Here is a 22115-nt window from a genome sequence, read left to right as displayed (position 1 = left end):
GTGTCGTAAATAGCAAATTTACGACAACGATTCATGACAGATGTATCCCATACCCAACATCACAAAGAAATTCCAGTTATACGACAAGACAGCTTTACCCACCCGCATCATGGCAACTATAGACAACGAAGTCAACATCGGATGGTTTGACTCATATATTGCATACACCAAACTCAAGAATGTGACGCCAGATGACAGAGTGCTCGAAAAGAAGAGGAAGTTGGAGACTACAATTACCAATCAACAACAACAACTACTGCTACTACATCAGCAACAGCAGCATGGTCAGCTCAACATACCCAGTGATGGTATTGACATAAGTAATGATGCACCAAATCTAGCACATTTAATTGAATCACAAGGTAATGATAGTGAAAAGTTGAGTCAAGAGTTGAAAGAATTGTTAATTAAATATTATTGGGCTGGGTTTGAACTACATGATAAGTTAGAGGAAGCCAACAACACAGTTGAAAGACAACAGGGGGAAGACATCGTTGAAGGAAATGAGGAATAAGAAAGCTGTAGATTAGCTAATCTTTGTAATCTACGCAATGTAGGTCATTTACAAAATTTCTATCATTGTTCATTTAATTAAAACAAGTTAAATACAAACCTCTCCTCTTCTAATAAATCCACTTTATATCATCACTTTCTAGCAATCTCTTATGGAAAAATCTAATACTCGTTGCAAAAAAGAGCCTTCAACTCTTTACTAACAATATCCTCTCTATGTCTATCTCTTTCTTTCAATATTTCCTCTTGATTATTATACATGCACATATTCTCAGTCTCCCTTAAACGGTGGTTGCTTGCCACATATCCTTCAATCCCATAAGAGAAGTAATAACACCAGCCAAACCAACGTCACCTTCAGTGAAATGCAAGTAATTCAAAGTATTCAAAGCAATAAAACTATCCAACAAGTCCCAAACCAATTTTCTCTTTGCTTGGTACAATTGTTTACCAATTGACTTCTCATCAACCTTGGTCTTTTCATCGGTAGTAGTAGTAGCTGAATCCTTCTTGTAATTAGATAATGAAGTAATGATTCTCAATGAGTGAATAATACCAGCAACTAAACCCAATAACCAAAACCTACTGGCATAAGTACCCAAATTTGGCCATTTCTTAGCATCAATAAGACCCAACATCTTGGCAAACACAACTGAGTCAATACCCAAGTATCCAGCATAACCCAAGTTTCTAATAATTGTAGTGACTTGTAAAACAGGATCCATTAATTGGTTATCATAAGCCTTAGCAGCAGTTTGTAAATGAGGCACTGGTTTAAAGAATCTCATACCTTTTCTTATAAAAGAGAAATGGTTCTTGAGTCCTTTAAACATTTCTATAGTTTCCTTGGGGTATCCCTTCTTGTAAGCATAGTATGATAAGAAACGTGACAAGTAGGCTAATAATCTAAATGATTTTTCTCTTTTTGGGGTTGAGTCCCAGAATTTAACCAATTTGGTTAATGTAGGGTGGTAGATAATAGAATCAGCAACCATTTTTTTTGATGAAATAAAGGAATAGAGTAGTAAAATTCAAAGAATATATCCCTTTAAAAGAAAAAAGTGAAACAAGAGTTTTTTAAAAAGGACTTTGAATACTTTTTTTATATTTTTATGTATTTTTATTTGTTGATGAAAATAATAAAAAATGTCAAATGCCTTAAAAACGCTGAAAAAATCAAACATACACAAATATACACAAAGCAAACTAAAGAATTGATACTAACTAGAATAGATTCGTTTAACAGGACCAAAAAAGACTAGCTAGTACTACTACTACTACTACTACTACTACTACAGCTTTAAGATACCCCACAAATACCAAACGAAGTCAATGTAACCCACTATTGACTTAGTTATGTGTTGAAACAGTAAGAACAAGAACGGAATATGCCGCACAAGCGAAAAAACCAAAGCAAATTAGACTTGTAGACATAAGAGGTAATAATAGATGTAATTTGTGTTTTGCCGCTATTTTCTTTTCTTCTCCGAGGTGTTTGTTTACTTCAAAGTTTTACCTCTCTATGTTGAAGAGCTGCTTTAATATTATCCTGGCCAAAGTGCCTTTCCCTTGCCATTAGTTGGATGAAAAAGAGGGTAGTGTATTTTGTACATAATTTCGGTATAACATAAAGAGAAATGCGGAGTAAATGAGTGGTACTGCATATTATTAAGATATTAAACTTTGTACTTCCCATCATCCGAGGTAAACAACTTTCACAATTTTTTCACATTCTCATAGAACATAATGTTGTATCGCTTTATTACGTATTTCTTATTACGAATTTACCCGTTACTCTATTGTCTTAAATAACAAACCAGTCTTGTGACACTAAAAAACAATCTCATTGGACTTTTTCCCCTGGTTAAGAAATGACATCATCATCATCGTACAGTAACCAGTGTATCTACATAAGATCTAGACCCTTATTTCTACTCATCCTCTCTCCCACTCAGCACATCCTTAAGTACTCCATTAACCATTTCAAACCCAGCATCAACCATCATTTTATACGCTTCTTGAACTTCAAACTTCTCTTGTCTCGACAATTGTCTCCATTCATCAATAAAAGCTTCATTGTCAATTGTTGCATTGTCTATTGCCTTACGCGAATACACATAGTATGGGAATGCATTAGGATACACCTCATCAAAATTAGAATCTGTAATAACATCTTTCTTCTTCTCTGCATGAAAAGCTGACTTTGTACCTTGTCCAACTAGTTTAACTGGGTTTGAATAGATGGAAAATTTCAATTTATCAGCAATTGGAATAACTTTACCAAATGCATAATCTTTGCCACTGTTTATCAATTTTAAGTACTCATCAGCATATTCCTCTCTCTGCTTTGGGGTAAACTCAAGCCACTCTTGTAGGAATTGACCCAATATTGAATAATCTGGGTTGCCTTTGTTACCTTGCTTTTCCAATTGTTTTGCTAGATAGTAATTATAAGCATGAACATTGGTAATATCACTCAATACCAATACTTTATTATGTATCTTATCAATTGATATAGGTAAGGGAGAAACTTTCACATTACGACCAGTCCCCTGAGTAATTGGTTGCCCCCATACATCAACAATTAAATTCTTGATTCCAGTTTGAGCCATTTTGGATTCAATTGTAACTTTCTCACCCATGTATATATCATAACCAGACACTAACATTGCTTTATATTCTTGTAAATATTGTTGCTTCTCTTCATCATCCATCTCATTATTCCATTTATGCATTAAATCATGACGAAATTGCAACTCATTGTCAATCGCTCCTTCTTGTCTTTGCTTATAAACAAAGTAATTCCATGCATGAACCAAATCCACTTCTCCAATAACAATTGTATTTCCAACAAACGTATTCTTGATAAATCGTAACTTGCCAGGTTGCGTAATTGTAAATTTACTAGGTGATGCATCACACGCATCAACCTTAAATAAACTTGAATCACCACGTACTCGAAGAACTTGATATTGTTTTGGTTTATCAACCACGTCTCGTTTTACTTCAACATTGACAAGTTTCCCATATAGCAAATCTTGACCACGAGATAACATATTCATATACTCAGTTTGAATTGTATTCTTTTGTTCTGTATTCATCTCAACCCATTCATTCTCAATTTCTTCAATTACTTTACCAATATTTTCACCTCCTTCATCTCCTTTAACTCTAGATGTGTACTGTTTACCCAAAAAGTAATTCCAAACATGAAAATCACTTAATCCATAAACATGTGTCATACCAGTCATTTCATTAAGAATCAATTTCAAAAATGGAATTCTCTTATTTTCTCTCCTATTAGATCCAGGATCAGCTTCACCAAGAACCTTATGAACAACCCCATCATACCCCTCACTCACTTCAACAGGAACAATTTCTTCATTATTTTCACTAACATCCATCCCTTTATGTAGTAAATTTTCATAATTTGTCTTTAATATGAATCGTTCAAATGAAGATACTTGTCTCCATTCTCGATGGGCTCTTGTTAAAACCTTGGATTTGGTAACTGCATCCAATTGTTGATCACGATTAAGATCCTTGTACGCTTGAAGTTGTAGGTATTGATAATAACTTCGTATTTTCGTCAATGGTGTTTTGAATTTGAGTAGTCTCGTTCCTGATGTCATATTGTATCTATATTTTGGCTTCTTGTAAGCTTCAACTTCGTCATCTCGATCCATCTCTTGTGTAGCATCAAAAGAAGGTACATTCTTCGTAAAATTAGACTTGGTTGTTCCATTACCTAACTCCACTGCCTCATTGACAATCATCTCCAACGCAGCATGAATACTATTATGCTCCTTACGCGACTTGCGCAGCCACAATCGTAAACTCTTGCTCAATTTATCCTCATGAGTCATAGATGGACTAAATTCCGACATTTTGAAAAGAGTATAAAACTTTTCCACATCTTGACGTGACAACTTAATTGGGTGAGGCTTTGTGGACGGTTTTTGAGTTGACAACTCTTCAATGGATTCAATTCTTGCCTTTGTTGGTGTTATAGTTGATAAATGACACCTCGCCGATCTAGATACATTAAGTCTAGCATGTCGTACAAACATTCAAAGATTGATTACCAGAAGTAAATCAATTTTGGTTTGATCGGTTATTTTTCTGAAACGAGAAATCTTTATTTCCCATATTTACAAGATTACTCTCTATACACCCTTAAACAAGTCTTTTCACTTACTCTTTCTTTTCAAATTATCACTCTTCAGCTTCTTAAACCTAAACCCATCTTCCAGCACCTCATCACTCAACCTCAGTTCAAGATCAACTTCATTACCCAAATAGAGATCCTTGCCACTCGCCAATAACTCCAAATATTCCAATTTGACCTTCTCCTTTGCATCTGAATCAAGCTCATTCCACTGGCTTGCTATCATATCTCTAAATTGTTTTGAAGTTAACTCCTTCTTTTCCAGTTGCAATTCATCCAGATGTGATTGTTTCAGAATATAGTAGTTAAACACACTAGTCATTTTCAACATGCCTCGAATCTCAACTTGTTTCAGCTCGGGGTCAATTTTGAATCGTAATTTATCATTGTATCCATTTGCTTTATTATTCAACCTTTTGGAAATTTTGGCATCTTCTTTGGTGTCTTCAGTTGAGTGTACTTTGTTTGACATTTGTTGACGAAATAACAAATCTAGTTTCTTTTGCTCTGATTCAGCTTTCAATGAAACTTTCTTCTTGTAAACAGCTGGAGTAAAACCACGACACCAGTTGTAAATAAACTCCTGTACTTGATCACGACTAGTATCATGGGTGAAATTATGACTAGCAAACTCCTTCTCTAATAGTAGCCGAGGCTGCTTATCAGTGTTGTATTTAAGAGGGATATAGAACCATCCTAGACTGGTAAAGATGGCTGATGCTTCATTAGGGTTGGTTTCGGGATCAAAGGTTGTAAAATCATATGGTTTTGGTACTTTGCGCGGCCTGGCATATGAGCGTAGATGATGCAATGAAGCTAGACAGTAGTTCAGATTTAGTGAGCATCTTCGTATTCTTGAACTTTTTAGTATATGTAACATGGGGTTGTACTTGTGAATGTGGTACCGTGGAAAGTGGGTTTTGAAAAGATCATCAGATTTAGGGGATGCGATGAATCGATTTTTTCTGTAGCGAGATCACGGCCACAAAATATACGCCGAGCTATGTAACTTAAATCGAAAAAGCAGGTCAATTAGCTAGTGGCATATCCTTGTTTAGTATTAATGTTTGGAGAGTTTCATCTAGAGTAGCCAAGTCTAACTTAGACTCAGAGATCCGCCACTTTCAGATCTACAAGGACTATCGATTCATTATACACTGACATGTTTTCAAGCCATTTCTATTGATGATCCATCTCCCCTTCCATTCTCGTACTGAAACCCCTTCGACTCCATCATGAACTTGGTAACAGCAGCATACACAAAACCTGGATGCATAATCACCAAAATAACACACACAATAGCCATTGGAGCAGCATCGAAAATGTATGCAAATACCGCATGATTGAAAATATACCCACCATAACCTTGCACATATTCGACTAATCTGAAAATATTCCTAATAAAGAAAAAGGTTGCAAGGGTGTAAAGTATTTTGAAATAGTTTCTCCAGTTATAGTACCCAGTCATTGATGCTTGCACCATACAGTTGTTGATTTTACGATGGGCTGATATTACCAAGATTACGAAGCAGCAGAAAGACACAATCTGAATCACAAACCCAGTAATTATCAACCCTTGACCTAATGATTTATCATCTTCAATCATTTGCAACACGACACCAGCAATTTGAAGGCCAAATGAGATGATATCACCAATGATGAATAAGAATGATTGAGCTCGACGATTGAATCCAACTTTATCAATTTCCAATTTTTTCAATAAACCACTAAAGGAAACGTAAACTGAAGCAGCAATGAATATGGGAGCAATAATGACTTGAACACTTTGAACACCATGGCCGGCACTGTTTTGGAAAAATGCACTCAATTCTAAAATCGTCCCTATTATTAGCCATAGCATGTGCCAGGATCGTTTCCAAAACATAAGTATCACATGGATAATTAGTAGAATGATGAAGCATATACCGAAAAATACTGAAACTCCTTTTGAGCTTTTGATTCCGTCGGAGGACATTTCTTTGTAAGACAAGGTGGGAAGAAATGAGCAATTGGGTGACACAGTATGAATAAAAGGGTTTAATAAAGTGCTCTTTTGATGGAATATTTATAACGTGAATATAAGGAGTGGCTTTTTGAAGCCGGTTCTAAAAATAAATTACATTCGTATAAGTTCATTATGCTTCGGGCTTTGAAATTATTCCGTGTTTGTGTAGTTGAAGTTCAAAGAGAATAGGGGAAAAGAAAAGTGGCTTTCGAGAGGGAAATAAATCTGTTGCTCTTACGTAGGCTATAAATTTAGCACAAGTGGTGGCTTGAAATTGAAGGACGAGTTCTTTTTCGAGAGGCTATTGCTAATGCAAAGCTTAAGTGCTTGAGTATTTGACATATTCAGTAAGAAAGTGGCATCAAAATGACGGCTTTTTTAAGATGAAAGTCTAAATGGGCAAAAAGGCGATTCTCGATTTGCTCTAGCTAAGGGATCTTAAACAAGGCTTTTTTTTATCACAATCTTTGTGTAATTGCAACAAAAACAAAAACATAAACATAAACATTGCAAAACCTAAAATTAGAAACCAGGCTCCACCAAGAGTGCAATCAGCATATACACACTCTAAAATACAAACACAATCTCAATAAATTAAAGCGCAAACTATACAAAAGCAAACATAACCTAGTTCTTGCTAGTTTAAAAAATCATCATTCAAATGCATTTCCAATTCCAAATCCGGTTGGAATTCAGTATACAATGTCTCAGCACCACCATGAGTCAGTTCACAAAATTGCGCCTCTTCATCACCAATCAACTTGGGACACTTTTCACCCTGTAACAGAGCCAGTTGAGCTAATAATTGAACTTGGCAACATCTCTCCATTAATGTGAATAAATACGCAGCTTCATCAATCGTTGAACCAACCGTTAACAATCCATGATTTTGCAATATGATTCCCTTACCATTCTCACCTAGTGTTTTAACAATCTTTTCACTCTCTTTTTCATTCAACACGGCACCATTAAACTCAGCATAAACTGAATGCCGATTGTAAAAAATACATACATCTTGATTAATCATATCAAGCAGCTTGCCAAAGCAGCTCCAAGCTTTACCATGAACCGAATGGAAATGACAAGCAGCATTCACATCAGGTCGAGCTTGATGTATAGCTGAATGCATAAGGAACCCCGCCGTTTTAATGGCCGCTTGATTGCCAGTGGGGAGCACATTACCATCTTGATCGACATGGACCAAGTCGCTGACTTTCATAAGGGCAAAATGTTTACCCATGGGATTGATCCAGAATGTTGTGGGGTCGACGGGGTCACGGAGTGAAACGTGGCCTATTGTGCCTTCGGTGTAACCTTTTCTGGCGAAAACGCGGAATGCACCTGCCATGTGTTGTAATGCCCATTTTCTTTTATCTTTTAGTGAAGTGAAGTTGGGGATCAGGTAAGGGTGAGAGTAGTCCCCTTTGACGATGTTTGGTAAGTTGTTGCATCTTTGTTGTTGCTGTAACTGGACTGTTTTAGAAGAGCGGATGGAAGTAGTAGTTGTCTTGGTAGATGTCATTTTTCTTAGTATTTTCTTGGCAACTGTGAAGTCAGTTGAAGAGTAACTATTGATACATTTTGGGGGCAGCCTATATATATATATAACTGGTCAATACAAAAAGTTGGAGATAAGATACCCAGTTGTAGGTGGAGAACGTGCTTTGCATTGTTTACATAAAGAGAACAATTAGGCGGAGAAAGGAGTTTGCAAAGTATTTTCTCCGACCAAATGCCGTAAGTAGTAGCAATAAAAAGCGGTCTATATTTTCAGCCGCTTCCATTGTTTATCTTGTTCAAATATAGAAAACACGGCTTCTTCCTCTTCTTCTTCTTCTTTGTTATTATTGTTTTGCAATTTGCTATTGTTTTTTTCTCCATTGTTTTTCTAATTAGGGTATTAGATACGTTTGAAGAAGAATTAACTAAGTAAAAGTAAAATAGATGATCTATATATATATTCTATTGTTCTAATGGAATAGATACAGAATGTAGATAAACGAAAGAACAAAGTAGGAATAAAAGGGGTACAATTTTGCCGTACGGAACTTGGTTTTAGTCCAGATCCTTTTTGTTTGTTTGTTTGTTTGTTTTTATTTTATTTTTATTTTATTATTGCAATGATGTAATAGCCTTACATCTTATCAAAACAAGATACTAGTGGAGTGTGTGTGTGACTAGTTTCTGAGTGGGGTTTAAGTAAGATGGGATAGAACAAGGGGTATTCAATGGTGGCTTTGAATATTTGAGCAAACCCCGAGTTGAGTTATAGTTTTGTGTTTAATTAGAAATCGAACATTCCACTTCAATACTATAGATACTGTGTAGACCTTCAGACTAGGTTCTATGATAACTAATAAGTTATTTCCTACTCTGACTGTGTTTGTTTGCTTATAATAATAATAATAATAATAAAGACGAGTAATCAATTAAAGTTTCTGCAACGTAATAATATAATATGTCAAGAGAAAGCTTATTTTTTATAATTTTTAATAGCCTAAGTAAAAGGATTGATGTAGCAGCTTATAGGGGAGTACAAAGGTTTGACAAGATGCTAAGCTATATTATCATGAAAAATATAGTGTGTCACGTGATCAATAGAGCCAACGGAGTACCGTGAAACAAGGAAATATACAGGTATTTAAGACTCTTTGGTGACTGCTGCAAGTAGACGAGTACCTTTGCACAGACAGTTGTATGCATTACAAGTGCAGTTATAATTATTCCAGTAAGTATGTATTGTTATGTGATATTCTATCACACAAAACCTATTTGCAGAGAGGAGAAAAAATAGAGACCCCTGAAATCACGGGAATAAAGGGAGAAAACTGGGATGGATTTATTTCAGGAAAAAAAAAAAACATATCAGTGGTCAGCCACAATTGGCCTATTCTAGGATGTGTTTTATGGATAATAGGGTCTTCTAGTGAGTTTAACCTGTAGACCCTGTTTGTTTGCTTGTGTTTGGTTGTTAAAGTATTTAAAGTTTTGTTTGTATATTTTATCCGATTCCGCAGTTTAAACCGGTGATAAGAGTACGCTACCAGTTGTTATAATAATTTTTTTTCTTATCTATAGTACTACTACAGCCACAACCAAAGTTAGTCACTAAAGCAAAGAAAATTATTTGTTTACTCTATGCTTATTTTGTTTAGTATTTGTATGACTGATAGGGTATTAGTCAGGTAGTTAAGAAAGTGAAAGAGTGATTTCTCTTGTATATATACAAGATATAAAAAAAATCAGTTGCTATATATGCTTGATCTAAAAAAGTGTATTTTAAGTAACTTTTAAACATATTGAAAAGAATAAAATCATCCGTTTAATGACAAATAGCTATTATACATATAAAGTTTTGAAGAATGACAGGTGGGTCTATGAGTAGTTTTGCATCTGTACATACACTATAGTTTTGCTTGAGTTGATCCTATGTATATATATATACATATATATACTATACTATACTATACTATACTATAGAATGTTAAATAAATTTCTTTTTTTAATTATTCAGACAGACAGACACAGAAAGAAAAAAACAGACAAACAGACACAAATAATAATTTTCTTCATTCATTCTTTCTTTCTCCCTTTTTCTTTTAAATCAACCAAAACTTAGAGTATATATACTCTCATCTGTTGATTGTCTGTCTTTAACTACCTTATAAGAGTTATTGGTATATAGAAATACTCACAAGAATACTACTACAAAGAGATCTTCCTTTTTTTTTTGTTTTTTTTTCATTTTTTTCATTTTTTTCACTTTTTTCTGGACAGTTCGGCAACCAAACACACCAAACAAACACCAGATAAGACTCATTTAATTACAAATCAAACACCCCACACTTCGTACTATCCTACACCACCACACTCATCGATAATAGACCTTCCATTCCCCACACAATATGCCATCCACAAGCAAAATACCAAACTCACCGTTGTTTCCACCCCTGCGGTTGAGTACAACAGCAAACAACAACAGGGAGCCACAACAGCAACAGCAACGACAGAATCTGCAACTGCTGTTACAACACGCCCCGCACCTGCTGCAGAATCGTCGTCATCATTCAACCTCTTCCACCTCCAATCACCAAATGTTTCTCCCAACACTACCCGATAAACCAACAACAGCCACTTCATCTCTAGCCGCATATATCATCCCGTCGGAACCAGTCTTGTTTGTTCAAGGATTTGAGCCCCATGAGTACGAATCACGTCCACCTACTTTATTACGAGGCTCACTTTACATACGTGTATTCAAACCAACCAAAATTAAATCAATTACACTAAGCTTCAAAGGAGTACAACGTACTGATTGGCCAGAAGGAATACCACCGAAAAAGAATGTTTACAATGAAAATAATGACATAATTAATCATACATGGCCATTTTTCCAAGCTTCACCAACTTCACCACCATTACCCAACAATGGGGCGGATATTTTTATTGAAAAGAATGGGGAAACCCATCATAGCTCATCTTCACCAACCGACGATCTTAGATCTGTAAGATCAAATACTCCACCACCACATCTACTGCATAGATCATCTACAGGAGGTTCTTCAATCGCATCATCTAGTCATCATCATAATGAAAACTTCTTTACTAGAAACTTATCTCCCAGCTTTATGAGACGATCAAAATCGCCTGCTCCGAGTGATACATCAACAACTGCTGGATTTTCAGATTTAACATCCATTGTTTCACCTTCTAGTAATGATCCGAATTCTAGTATGCAGTTTGTTCCTGGGGATTATCTTTACAATTTTGAACATCCATTACCACCATCGATTCCGGAAACTTGTAACGTTACTTTTGGAGTTACAAGTTACAACTTGGAAGTGTCTATTCAAAGACCAGGTGCTTTTAAATCAAACTTGTCTGGTAGATTACCCATCACCATTGTTCGTACACCATCAGAACTCAACATGGAAGAAAATGAATCCATTGTTATATCTCGAGACTGGGAAGATCAAATCAAGTATGATATTGTCATTGGAGCCAAGTCTGTTGTTTTAGACTCATATCTACCTTTAGCATTCAGATTTGTTCCATTGTTTGGTAAAGTTGCTTTACATCGTATTAGAATCTACTTGACGGAAAACTTGGAATACTACTGTTGTAATAAAAAAGTGCATCGAATGGAACCAGTTAAAAAGTTTCTTTTGTTGGAACACAAGGCAAGAAAAGGTCGTTCTTTATTACAGAAAAACCCACAAGATGAATCAAGTGTTGGATTAGATGAGTATGATGAAGATATTTTACCCAAGGAATTGGAATTTCAGTTATATGTTCCCAAAAGTGTTATTGGCAGATTGAATGCTCAAATTCACCCAGACACCTCATATGAAAATATTCAAGCTCATCATTGGATTAAAATTTGTTTAAGAATAAGTAAGATGGACCCGGAAAACCCTGGCAAGAGGAAACATTATGAAATTTCAATAGATTCACCCATACATGTGTTGTCACCATTAGCAGCTCATAACAACACGTTACTTCCTGCTTATGACGACTTGGTTGATACACCACCACCACATGGTGTTTCATTAAGATCACCTTCACAGAACCCATTGTCACCAGGGGTTATCCCTGTTGATGGAAATGTGACTCAATCAGTTGAGTTTCATCACATTTCAACTGATATGGACGCTGGTGCTACTGAGCGAGATGCAGATATGCATTTGGAAGCCAATTTGTATAAACCTAAAGATGAACACACTATAACAACCATTAATTCACCACAAGCAAAACCGCATCCCGATACATTTACATCACCATTGGCGTCACCGGTGCAACGTCCAATACATTTAATTAGAAAGCCATCAATAGCACCACCACCGTTTGAAGAGAGTACAAAGCTGCCACCAGTAATGTCGTTACATCCACCTGCATATGGAGATATATTGCATCCTCGTGACTCGAGTGACAATAATGGAAGTAGAAGTCTTGCTGTTGGTGATGGTCGTGCAGAAGCATCCTTAAGTTTGAGTCCATTGAGAATCGATGATGAGGTTGGACAACATTTTGTCAATCCATTATCTACAACCACCAGCAGCACTAGCAGTGGTGGTGCATTGACAGTGGAGAGTTCAACTGGTTTGCAAGTGAATACTGCTGCACCAGTGAGAGATTTATTAATTCAGCAATTGCAAGGCCATAATGGTGGCGGTTCTCATGACGCTTCCCCTACTCAAGCACAAGAACATAAGCCATTGGTTGACGCTACTGGGCCCAGAAGTTCAGTACCAGAAATATCAATAAATGGTGCAAATATGAACCCTGATGAAAACGTCAAGGAAGAGACCACCGAAGATAATCACGACAATGCCCACCTCTCTGTTGGTGCCCGCAATAGGAGTCAGCTTTCCCTTAACGAGGCAGTTGTTGATGACGACGCTGAAGGAGATTTGGGTGAAGATCCACATTCGCCAATTTCACCTAGATTAGCACCTATTTCTTTTACTCACAGGAGGAGTAGCAGTCGAGGTGCAGAGGAGTTACCACCAATTGACAATGATTTGGCATCTACCTCACCAAGGAAGCTGGATAGTAACTCAACCATACCATTGCTGCCACTTCGTCAACCACATATACCTCATGATTCTAGGTCTCGATCATCGTCTGTTTCCACTACCAATTCATTTGAGTTACCCATTGATCAAACCTTGCCATTGCTTAATATGTCAACAAGCTCATTTCAACCATCGCCAACAAGAGCATCTTTTGCCGACAATCCAAGAATCAGGGCTAGCATTGATACAAATGTCCATTCTCAAGATCCATACTTTTATGAAGGGCGCAACCTGTCTATATCATCGTCAATTTACGATTTATCCCAGCAACGGCAAAGTCAACCAACAATGAAACCAATGGGAATCATTAGTGATTACATGTCAGCCCATGATGATGATTTTTACAAGTTGAATAGTTTGCATCATTTAAGGAATCCAAGGATAAAGAAACATTATCAAGATACTCCAAGAGATGAAGTGGATAAAGAGGAAGAGGAGGAAGTTGAGAAACTAGGTCCTACAAGCACAAGTCATGTTGGTAATGTTGATGTTCCAGGGCAACAGAGTTCTGCTGCAGCCAATTTCAATAATAATGATGATGAGTATGACGTTGAAGAGGAATCAGGGTCGAGTTTGAGTTCAAATGAAATACACCGCCAGGGTCAGGATACTAGGGCCATAAATTCAAAGAGCCATGGTGGTGGAAGTAGTGGTGATAACCAAGATTCCAAGTTGCATGATGTGCAGGAGATTCCACCGGGGTTAAAAGTGGGGTATGTGATAGATAACTGAGTTGCATATTGCTTTAGACGCATAGAGGCTCCGCTACGTTTTTATATTTGTTATTGTTTGATACAAAGTACAATTCTTTTAATTGGGGAATAGACTCATTACTTTCTACCGTACACTGTATTTCATTTCAACGATTTTCCTTTACTATACATCTTTTTCTCTAATTATAAATCATAGAAATCTTTTCCATATGCTGCTAATTTACTTTGACACCTTTGTATCAACAACAGTTCCATCAGCTTCTTGTTTCAAATCTCCCAACCATTCATACAAGACGGCCAAATCACGATTAGCAATATCCTCACGCTCACAAGCCTTATCATACCAATATCTACCAGCATCTCCCAAAAACAAGAATCTTCCTTGGTCCTTAGCACAATCAGTAGCCAATACCACATCTTTTCTCGTCAACTTGGTAATGAAACCACCCTTGTATCCTACATCTGCTGGCAAGTTATTTTCTGGGTATACTCCAGGAATAGGACAATTGTCTACTGATGCCCATGATTTACCTGTTGATACGGCAACCAACTTGGCATAGTTTTGCAAATTGAGTCCAAATGCTTTGGCCAATTGGAATGAGTCGGCAACGGCGATATTTGTCACTGCGAGCAAATAGTTGTTGGATAATTTTGCTGCTAAACCGGTTCCATGGGTGGCTCCACATGGGAAGATGTTTTTACCCATCTTGTTCAACAAGGTGGTCAATGCTGGAGATACGTCTTGCTGGGTTTCTCTACTCAACATGAATGATAAAGTACCCTTTCTTGCACCAGCTACACCCCCACTTACTGGAGCATCGATGAAATCGAATTCAGGTAAAGTTTCTTTAACGTATTTGTGAACTTGTCTACTTGTGGGGATATCAATTGTTGATGAATCAATAATGGTGGTTTTGTAATCGGGACTATATCCATTTTGTTCAAAACTGGTGACGATATCTTCAACGACTCCCTTGACATGTTTACCTTCTGGGACCATAGTGACGATGAAATCCAATTGTCCATCAACACCAGTGACAAAGCTTTTCAAATCAGGTAAAGTTTTCAATTTTTCCTTATTGACGGCATTTTGTTGAGTGACTGTGGAGACAAAATTGTCAACGGCAGCAGGGACGGTGTCGTAGACGTACAAGGTATCGTCAACTTCTAAATTGTTGTAAATGTGTCTGGCCATATGTTGACCCATTTGGCCCAAACCGACGAATCCGTAGTTGACCAAGACTCGAGAGTTGGTTGAGAATCGACGAATAGCTGATGTGGCTGATGCGGTGGTTACTTTGTACATTTTTGAAAAAGAATATGTGTGTTGTTGCTGAAAAGAAGTAGAAAGGGTGATTTGCTTTTTTTCTTTAAATGGGAACTCTGGATGTATATTTATATTATAACCATTGACAATGGGGAATTTTTTATTGTGGGTTATATATATATATATATATATTTAGGTTTTGGAAAATATTTGGCGTTTAATTTGAGGAATTTTTGTGGTACAAACAAGAATAATATCCGCTTTGGAAACTCTCGGTTAGTAGATGAATATACTACTCCACACTGAATCACGGTTAGGTACGGGTTTTCATACCTAGACTGTTATTATATTTTCTCTACAGTGGTTTATCAGTGATCCCCTAAAGAATGACTTCATTGAAATTTCTCTAACTTTTGGACTTTCGTATATGTATAGAGCATGAAATTAATGCAATTTGGTGGTTATTGTTTTAATTTCCGGCGAAATTTTTTTTCATCAGTCTTTTAAAACAATAAACCACCACTACACATAGATTTATAGCATGATATGGTCTTCATATAGTCAGGCTGGTCTAATAGAGAAGAGCTTTGTACATGTTAACTAAGTATAGTTTACATAGTTTGTTTTTTTTTTTTGCAGTTTCTTTAGTTCGATGTATGTCTTTACCCCAGATTTTGCTTCTTTATTGTGAATTAACCGCTAACGGCAATTCAAATACCCCCGGCTAATGACGGTAAAAAAAATTACATTATATTGGTAGCGCAGGGAAAAAAGTGGGGTGGGGGGATTTGGTCTTCCGCTAATAATAATAGCACACGAGTCTAAACTGAGCCCACATAGGATACAACGTACCAGAGGCTCATAGGGATGAGTGTATTCTCGTAAAAGGATTAGCTTACTTTCAGGAGTGACTTAAAAGTAGAACTGACCTTCATGTACCTTTACTCTGTGTCTAGCAAATTGGGATAAACAATAGTGCTATCCGGCTTCAATTGTGTGTATTACTCACATACATCTTTCATGATAACGCCTCGAATATTGTATGTCCTCCAAATTAAAATAAGAGAAAGGGTCCCGAATCATAATCGTTTTTATTTTCTTTTTTTTTTTTTGCAACAATAACAATGAAACTTATTGAAATATGCAACCAACCTTATTAATGTTTGTCAGTTTCCATAATACACAATATCCTAGTTAGAGTACATGCTACATGTAATCACAAATTGCTTAATCCACTTCCCGTTTTCAAGTATTTTGCAACCATTTGTGTTTTTTGTTTCTTTCGCTTCGCATGACTAATTTTCATTGAGTGTCGGAGCTTTATCATTACCCAAATCGGGGATTAAGCGCACCGGACCATAATCTGAAAAAAAATACCACAGTAACGCCGTGAACTAACAGTATAAATGTAACAGATTTTGATCATATGTATACCACTGTATTATCACATTCTACCACAGTCCCCTAGTTTCTATCACCATGGTTGATTCAGTCTCATCGCAGTTGCCTCAAAGGACAACTTACAATTTACCCAAACCTAAACCAGCATACTATCCTCATCCAGGATCACCATTGTATGCTGACAAATCATTCTATGACTCCATAGCAAAAGCTCCCAAAACACTAGTACAAAAATATCGATGTGAACCACGTACTGGAATAGCGGTCAAGATCCCCGCCAAGTCAGTATTTAGAATAACTACTCCAGATGGACCACAAGTTTGTGATTTAAACATTTGGAACTCCGATAATTTCAAAGAACGGTTCTGGGCTGCTCGTACTAGACAATTGCATTCGGCCCATGTTTCTACTTATGATCGATTATGGTCCAATTTACCCTATTTGCGCCCCTTAGTCACCATTACGGGCGATACCATGTCATCAAGACATGATGAATGGGGTGGCAGAGTCCATGATACTTTGGGTACTCGATGCGACCCATACGTTGATAAATTGATTAGCGGTGAAGATAATGATAATCATTGTCATTCTAATTTGTATCGCGCGATAAAGCCCTATGGGTTGAGTGAATTTGACGTTCATGATGTGCTTAATGTTTTCCAAGTTACTGGGTTGAATGAGTATGATCAGTATTTCATGGAGGCTTGTCCTGCTGGGACCCAAGATTATTTTGAATTGTTTGCTGAATTAGATTTGCTTGTTGCGATTAGTGCTTGTCCTGGTGGCGATTTATCACAATGGGGGTGGGGTGAAACTCAGGAAGATTTAACTGATCTGAAAATGGTTGATTGTTGTCGTGCTCTAGAAATTGAGGTTTATAAATTGGATGAAGAGGATGAGGTTTTAAAGAATTGGAAACTGCCTCAAGTTGTCAATTACACTGGCAATCATGGATTGAAGAAGGAGTAAAAATGTACAATACTGTCTACATAAATGTGGGTTTTTATACTCCATCGATGGAGTTGTGTAGCCAACTACCTAATTCACGAGTAGCTTCATTACCGCTTAGAGCTTTTTCAATCAAGTCACCTCTATACTGAACACCACACAATCTCTCATTCAATTCGCTCAATAGGTTGAAATGCAGTTCACCCACCAATTCAACATTCTCAATAATACCCTTATCAACTGTGAATTTCACACTAATATTCAACTTCAAATTCTCAAGAGTATGCATAAACAATGGGGTACGGCCAAATTTCCATTCCCAAGATTTCAATCCATCAGCAATTGAAACTACTTCTTGAGGCAACTCAATCGAGTCGCTATCAATTTGGTAAACATTTGCCGACTTGATTGCATTTGCAAAATCACTTAATCCCATCATTTCATTAAACTCTTTATCAGGGTCATCATTGTTTTCATTCTCAACGGTTGTGGGTTCACCCAGTATTCCATATTCAAATTTAAATCCATTAGACACCAAATCGATAAAACTTTGTTGTGAAATTTGCAAATTGGTGACTTTGGCTTTTACTGAATCAATAGTTTTACTTGTGTCAACGAGGCCAACTTGTGTTGTATCTCGATGTAAAACTTGTTTCAACCTATTTAAATCCAGGTTTAGCAACATTGTTCCGTGATGATAAGATTTACCTCGAGAAAGCTTATATGCTGATCCGCTTATTTTGAGCTCACCAGAGTCACCACTGACAATATCATCCTTCGTCACTATATCACCACGATGATTAACTTTAATCTTTGTTGATGTGATTCTAGCACCATTAACTGCCTCAACAATCAAATTGACAAATTTAAACCGATCAAATTCTTGCTTAGTACTCATAAATGAATAATTGACATTCCCCAAATCGTGAACCACAGTACCACCACCTGACCTTCTTCGAATTAATGGAATTCCCAATCTGTTCATTACCGGTAAATTGACTTCTTTCCATGGATTTTGATTTTTGCCAATTACAACACAAGGCGAGTTGGTGTAAAACATTAGTCTATGTGCTTTAAATGGAGTCGTTTTGGAAATGGGGATCTTGCTATATACATAGTCTTCAATGGCCAAGTTTAAATATGGATCATTGAGTTTTGATATAATGATTGTTGGTTCATTCTTGGTTGCAATGGATTCTAATGATTCCTGGGAAGTGTCGGTTGGTTGGCTCGGCTGAGCTTCATTATGTAGTAGCTCCTTTAGTTGTGCTTCCCTGTACTTGGCCACTTCAGGTGATTCTTTATAGTGACGAAAGTCTTCAAGTCCGAAATCATCCAAATCGAAATCACTCAAGTCGTCTTGAAATGGTGAGTTGATATTTGATAAGTAGCGCTTGAATTGGCTGGTTTGTTGTTTCAATAGTCGGGAGATTGAACCGACTCGGGTTATGACTGGTAGGTAAGTTGTCATATAAGCATAGAAAACTCCGATGTAGCCTTGGACTGATGTGATGAAGACTGAAAAAAAAAAAAAAATATTATTCCTTACATCCATCATTGATTGACCAGACATTAGCAAATGACAAGTACAAACGAACTAGAGAAACGATTACTCACGCGATGCTACGATTCCAACGAAGAAATACTTAATATACTATCAACTAGATACTCATCAGAAGGAGAACAAAAACCAACAATTTTATTCAAACATGTAAAGAAACCAATAAAGAACGATAATCGAAAATCCATCTTACTTACCTCAACAGATGACAAGATTCCTTCAAATAGGAAACAATCAACTAGAACTGAACTAAAGCAATACATCAACACCACAATCTCCAATCAACGGAAACTAATCAAAAAAGTGCGAGGGTACAAACGTACCAAACAACCATTTAGTGTCGAGCCCATGATTAATCAATATAATATCCCTAAATTCGAAGATTTTGTTGCAATGAACGATATGTGGCAGACCTATATACAAGATCTACTTGGTTTAAATGAAACAAAGTCGTTGAATTCTTCAGTAATGTTGCCCAAGTTGGTCAATGCAGATTTCAACGGATGTTTATTAACAGTATTGCAATCACGAAATAATGAAGTTGTTGGAGCTAGAGGGATTGTTGTTTGGGACTGTCAGCATTCATTTATCATGGTTGTTCCACGTGGCTTGGATTATAAGGAATGGACCTCACTGGTTGATGGTAACAATGCTGAAATTTTGCAAAAGTTGGATCCAGCTGCGTTGATTGGTGGGTTGAAAGTTATTCCTAAACAGTATACGTTGTTTGGATTTGATGTTGTCTTGCCTAGGAAGCAAGGGGATAGCAAGGATGGAGAAATGGAAGTGGAAAGTGACGAAATAAAACAAGAGGAAGACCAAGATATTGAGAGTATCGGATTTACATTAATTGGATCAAGGTTCGAAATACGAAGTGTTGAACGATCAGCTAAAAAGTTTAAAAACCATGCAGTTGATGATCTACTATAGGTACTCATTCTAATACATTCGACTTTTGATCGTGTTTAATTGCAACTTTAAAGCTTCACTTTTTGTTGTCTCTATAATTTTATCAATCTTTGATTCAGCTTCAACTCTTTCCTGCTCTTCCAATTGTCTATCAGGCAAGTCTAAAATATAGCTAATTTCATTTACAACATCATTTTTGTCCACATTATCTGGAACTCCATTCACAGTTGATGATGACTCATTATATAGTCCAACAACACTGGCATTAGATTCAGCACGATCAGAAGATCGATCTAATCGATTAAGAACATCATCAAAACCACCAGTTGTAAATTTCTTGATTGTAGTTTGATTGAAATTGGATAATTCATTCAACACCTCATCCAAATAAGCATCCACTGACACATGTGATCCATTTTCATCAACAGTCTGAGGTTGATTGAAAATTTTGAACCCACTTAGTGAATCAACCGGTACATCTTGTGCTGTTGAAACATTTGCAATTTGTTTATTTGATTCTGATAGGTCCCCCAACATGTTACTCAATTTGATGAGCTCATAGTAATTGTCGTATATGATTTCCTTCTTTTTTTGACTTGATGAACTAAGTTGCAGTTGAATCTTATTTCGAAGTTGAAGTATGTCCTTTGTAGTTGATGTTTTGATGAATTGTTCTACATCTTCAGCAGTTTTCAAATCTGATGGTTCGATATGGGATTTAGTAGACAGTGGATCAGTCTTCTCCTTATTGGCATTGTCCAGTGTCCCCTCCTCTCCATTTTGCTCTGTGCCATTCTTTTCTTTATTAGCTTGTGATTGTTGTTGTTGTTGTTGTTGTTGTAAGTGATAAAACTCTTGCAACGCTTTACGTCGCGATGATATTTTCCTTTGGGGTGGGTTTAGTTGAGGAGATGAAGAGTTTGAAGCTGCTGATGATAGACTTGGTGAGAAGCTGGTTCTTGGAGTTGGAGTTGAGGAAGATGCACCGGCAGTTGCATTTGTTGTTGATGCTGTTGCCGCCTGTTCTTTACTGGGCTTTTTGTATGATAGAACGGGTGACTGTGACATTTGGTATGTTCTAGTGAACTATAATGAGCGTTAAGCAGATATAATTGCAGTTTCAATGATCTATATGGCGTATGGATATGGAGTGGGGATGATGTGATATTTTTATCGGTTCCTCGCAGAATAGAATGTAAGAGAATTTTCATTAATGTACAAACTAATTCAATGAATATAACAAACTACAATAGAAGCAAATGGAAGAGTTACCAAATACATATAAATAAACCCAAAGAGTATATCATCAATCTCAAGTTCTACCTACTTCTTTGTTGAAGCTCAAACACTCAGTCTTCAACAATGCAATTTAAACAATATTCAGCTGATACCCCACGTCAAACTTTGCTAACCGATGCTGAACAGATATTAAAATCAGTCCCCAATTGGAAAGCTGGAAAGACTTATTATGAACATACCAAGCACGTTACCAATACATGCCACGATACTATTAACGGCAATTACTGGTGTGCTAGACATAGCATTTTAAAAGATATACCCATTGACAAATTCAAATCAGCAATTATTGGTACTACTGAAGTTGGCTTTACTCATTCAAATCATGAACCTCACTACGTTCACGAAATTGAGCTGATGCAAGTAACTAATATCAAGACATATGAAGACAATGGATGGAGTTTTACCATTCATGCTGTATACAATTTTGGATTCCCATTGAAGAAAAGACTGTTTAATGAATTGGTTCATACTTATGTTTACAATGATAGAGCAATTGTTGTTAGTGTTCCAATTGCTGGTGAAATTGAAGGGGTTTTGGGTAGTTATGTATCTGTTGAAGAAATCAAGTGGGGTGATGGAGCAGACAGTGTTGAATGGACAGTTGCTACTACTTCGAAAGCAGGTGGTTTTATTCCTGATTGGGTTACTAAATTGAGTATTGGTGGTGCTATAGCTAAGGATGTTCCTAATGTACTTGCTTACATTGAAAGTAAGGAGTTTTTAGTCCGAGTTGATTGAATCATAACTGTACAAACA

At 36.6% G+C, this 22115-nt stretch overlaps 13 protein-coding genes across 13 annotated transcripts; 5 read left to right on the top strand and 8 right to left on the bottom strand. All coding sequences in view use genetic code 12, as the record gives it.

Moving 5' to 3' along the window:
• Positions 1-109: 109 nt before the first annotated feature.
• I9W82_001783 (uncharacterized protein) lies at positions 110-514 on the top strand (the record flags this gene model as incomplete). Its single annotated transcript, XM_067690566.1, has 1 exon — positions 110-514. The coding sequence occupies one exon, from the start codon at positions 110-112 to the stop codon at positions 512-514; it is 405 nt and encodes a 134-aa protein (XP_067549019.1).
• A 280-nt stretch (positions 515-794) lies between these two features.
• On the bottom strand, positions 795-1508 carry PEX11 (Pex11p; the record flags this gene model as incomplete). Its single annotated transcript, XM_067690565.1, has 1 exon — positions 795-1508. One exon carries the CDS (start codon positions 1506-1508, stop codon positions 795-797), a length of 714 nt encoding a protein of 237 aa, XP_067549018.1.
• Positions 1509-2444: 936 nt separating this feature from the next.
• Positions 2445-4583, bottom strand: I9W82_001781 (uncharacterized protein; the record flags this gene model as incomplete). The annotated part of the gene is made up of 1 exon (XM_067690564.1): positions 2445-4583. One exon carries the CDS (start codon positions 4581-4583, stop codon positions 2445-2447), a length of 2139 nt encoding a protein of 712 aa, XP_067549017.1.
• A 120-nt stretch (positions 4584-4703) lies between these two features.
• On the bottom strand, positions 4704-5561 carry I9W82_001780 (uncharacterized protein; the record flags this gene model as incomplete). The annotated part of the gene is made up of 1 exon (XM_067690563.1): positions 4704-5561. The coding sequence occupies one exon, from the start codon at positions 5559-5561 to the stop codon at positions 4704-4706; it is 858 nt and encodes a 285-aa protein (XP_067549016.1).
• Positions 5562-5849: 288 nt separating this feature from the next.
• I9W82_001779 (uncharacterized protein) lies at positions 5850-6566 on the bottom strand (the record flags this gene model as incomplete). Its single annotated transcript, XM_067690561.1, has 1 exon — positions 5850-6566. The coding sequence occupies one exon, from the start codon at positions 6564-6566 to the stop codon at positions 5850-5852; it is 717 nt and encodes a 238-aa protein (XP_067549015.1).
• Positions 6567-7323: 757 nt separating this feature from the next.
• Positions 7324-8208, bottom strand: I9W82_001778 (uncharacterized protein; the record flags this gene model as incomplete). The annotated part of the gene is made up of 1 exon (XM_067690560.1): positions 7324-8208. The coding sequence occupies one exon, from the start codon at positions 8206-8208 to the stop codon at positions 7324-7326; it is 885 nt and encodes a 294-aa protein (XP_067549014.1).
• Positions 8209-10591: 2383 nt separating this feature from the next.
• On the top strand, positions 10592-13993 carry I9W82_001777 (uncharacterized protein; the record flags this gene model as incomplete). Its single annotated transcript, XM_067690559.1, has 1 exon — positions 10592-13993. The coding sequence occupies one exon, from the start codon at positions 10592-10594 to the stop codon at positions 13991-13993; it is 3402 nt and encodes a 1133-aa protein (XP_067549013.1).
• Positions 13994-14194: 201 nt separating this feature from the next.
• On the bottom strand, positions 14195-15280 carry HPD1 (Hpd1p; the record flags this gene model as incomplete). The annotated part of the gene is made up of 1 exon (XM_067690558.1): positions 14195-15280. One exon carries the CDS (start codon positions 15278-15280, stop codon positions 14195-14197), a length of 1086 nt encoding a protein of 361 aa, XP_067549012.1.
• A 1440-nt stretch (positions 15281-16720) lies between these two features.
• I9W82_001775 (urea carboxylase-associated family protein) lies at positions 16721-17611 on the top strand (the record flags this gene model as incomplete). Its single annotated transcript, XM_067690557.1, has 1 exon — positions 16721-17611. One exon carries the CDS (start codon positions 16721-16723, stop codon positions 17609-17611), a length of 891 nt encoding a protein of 296 aa, XP_067549011.1.
• A 34-nt stretch (positions 17612-17645) lies between these two features.
• I9W82_001774 (putative lipoate--protein ligase) lies at positions 17646-19061 on the bottom strand (the record flags this gene model as incomplete). The annotated part of the gene is made up of 1 exon (XM_067690556.1): positions 17646-19061. The coding sequence occupies one exon, from the start codon at positions 19059-19061 to the stop codon at positions 17646-17648; it is 1416 nt and encodes a 471-aa protein (XP_067549010.1).
• Positions 19062-19169: 108 nt separating this feature from the next.
• On the top strand, positions 19170-20081 carry POP4 (RNase P/RNase MRP complex subunit; the record flags this gene model as incomplete). Its single annotated transcript, XM_067690555.1, has 1 exon — positions 19170-20081. The coding sequence occupies one exon, from the start codon at positions 19170-19172 to the stop codon at positions 20079-20081; it is 912 nt and encodes a 303-aa protein (XP_067549009.1).
• Positions 20082-20090: 9 nt separating this feature from the next.
• VPS51 (Vps51p) lies at positions 20091-21128 on the bottom strand (the record flags this gene model as incomplete). The annotated part of the gene is made up of 1 exon (XM_067690554.1): positions 20091-21128. One exon carries the CDS (start codon positions 21126-21128, stop codon positions 20091-20093), a length of 1038 nt encoding a protein of 345 aa, XP_067549008.1.
• A 294-nt stretch (positions 21129-21422) lies between these two features.
• On the top strand, positions 21423-22097 carry I9W82_001771 (uncharacterized protein; the record flags this gene model as incomplete). Its single annotated transcript, XM_067690553.1, has 1 exon — positions 21423-22097. One exon carries the CDS (start codon positions 21423-21425, stop codon positions 22095-22097), a length of 675 nt encoding a protein of 224 aa, XP_067549007.1.
• Between the last annotated feature and the right edge of the window lie 18 nt (positions 22098-22115).

This window comes from Candida metapsilosis, assembly GCF_017655625.1.
Source record: "Candida metapsilosis strain BP57 chromosome Unknown scaffold2, whole genome shotgun sequence".
Taxonomy (NCBI): Eukaryota; Fungi; Ascomycota; class Pichiomycetes; order Serinales; family Debaryomycetaceae; genus Lodderomyces; species Lodderomyces metapsilosis.
This window is presented reverse-complemented; position numbering and strand designations above follow the sequence as displayed.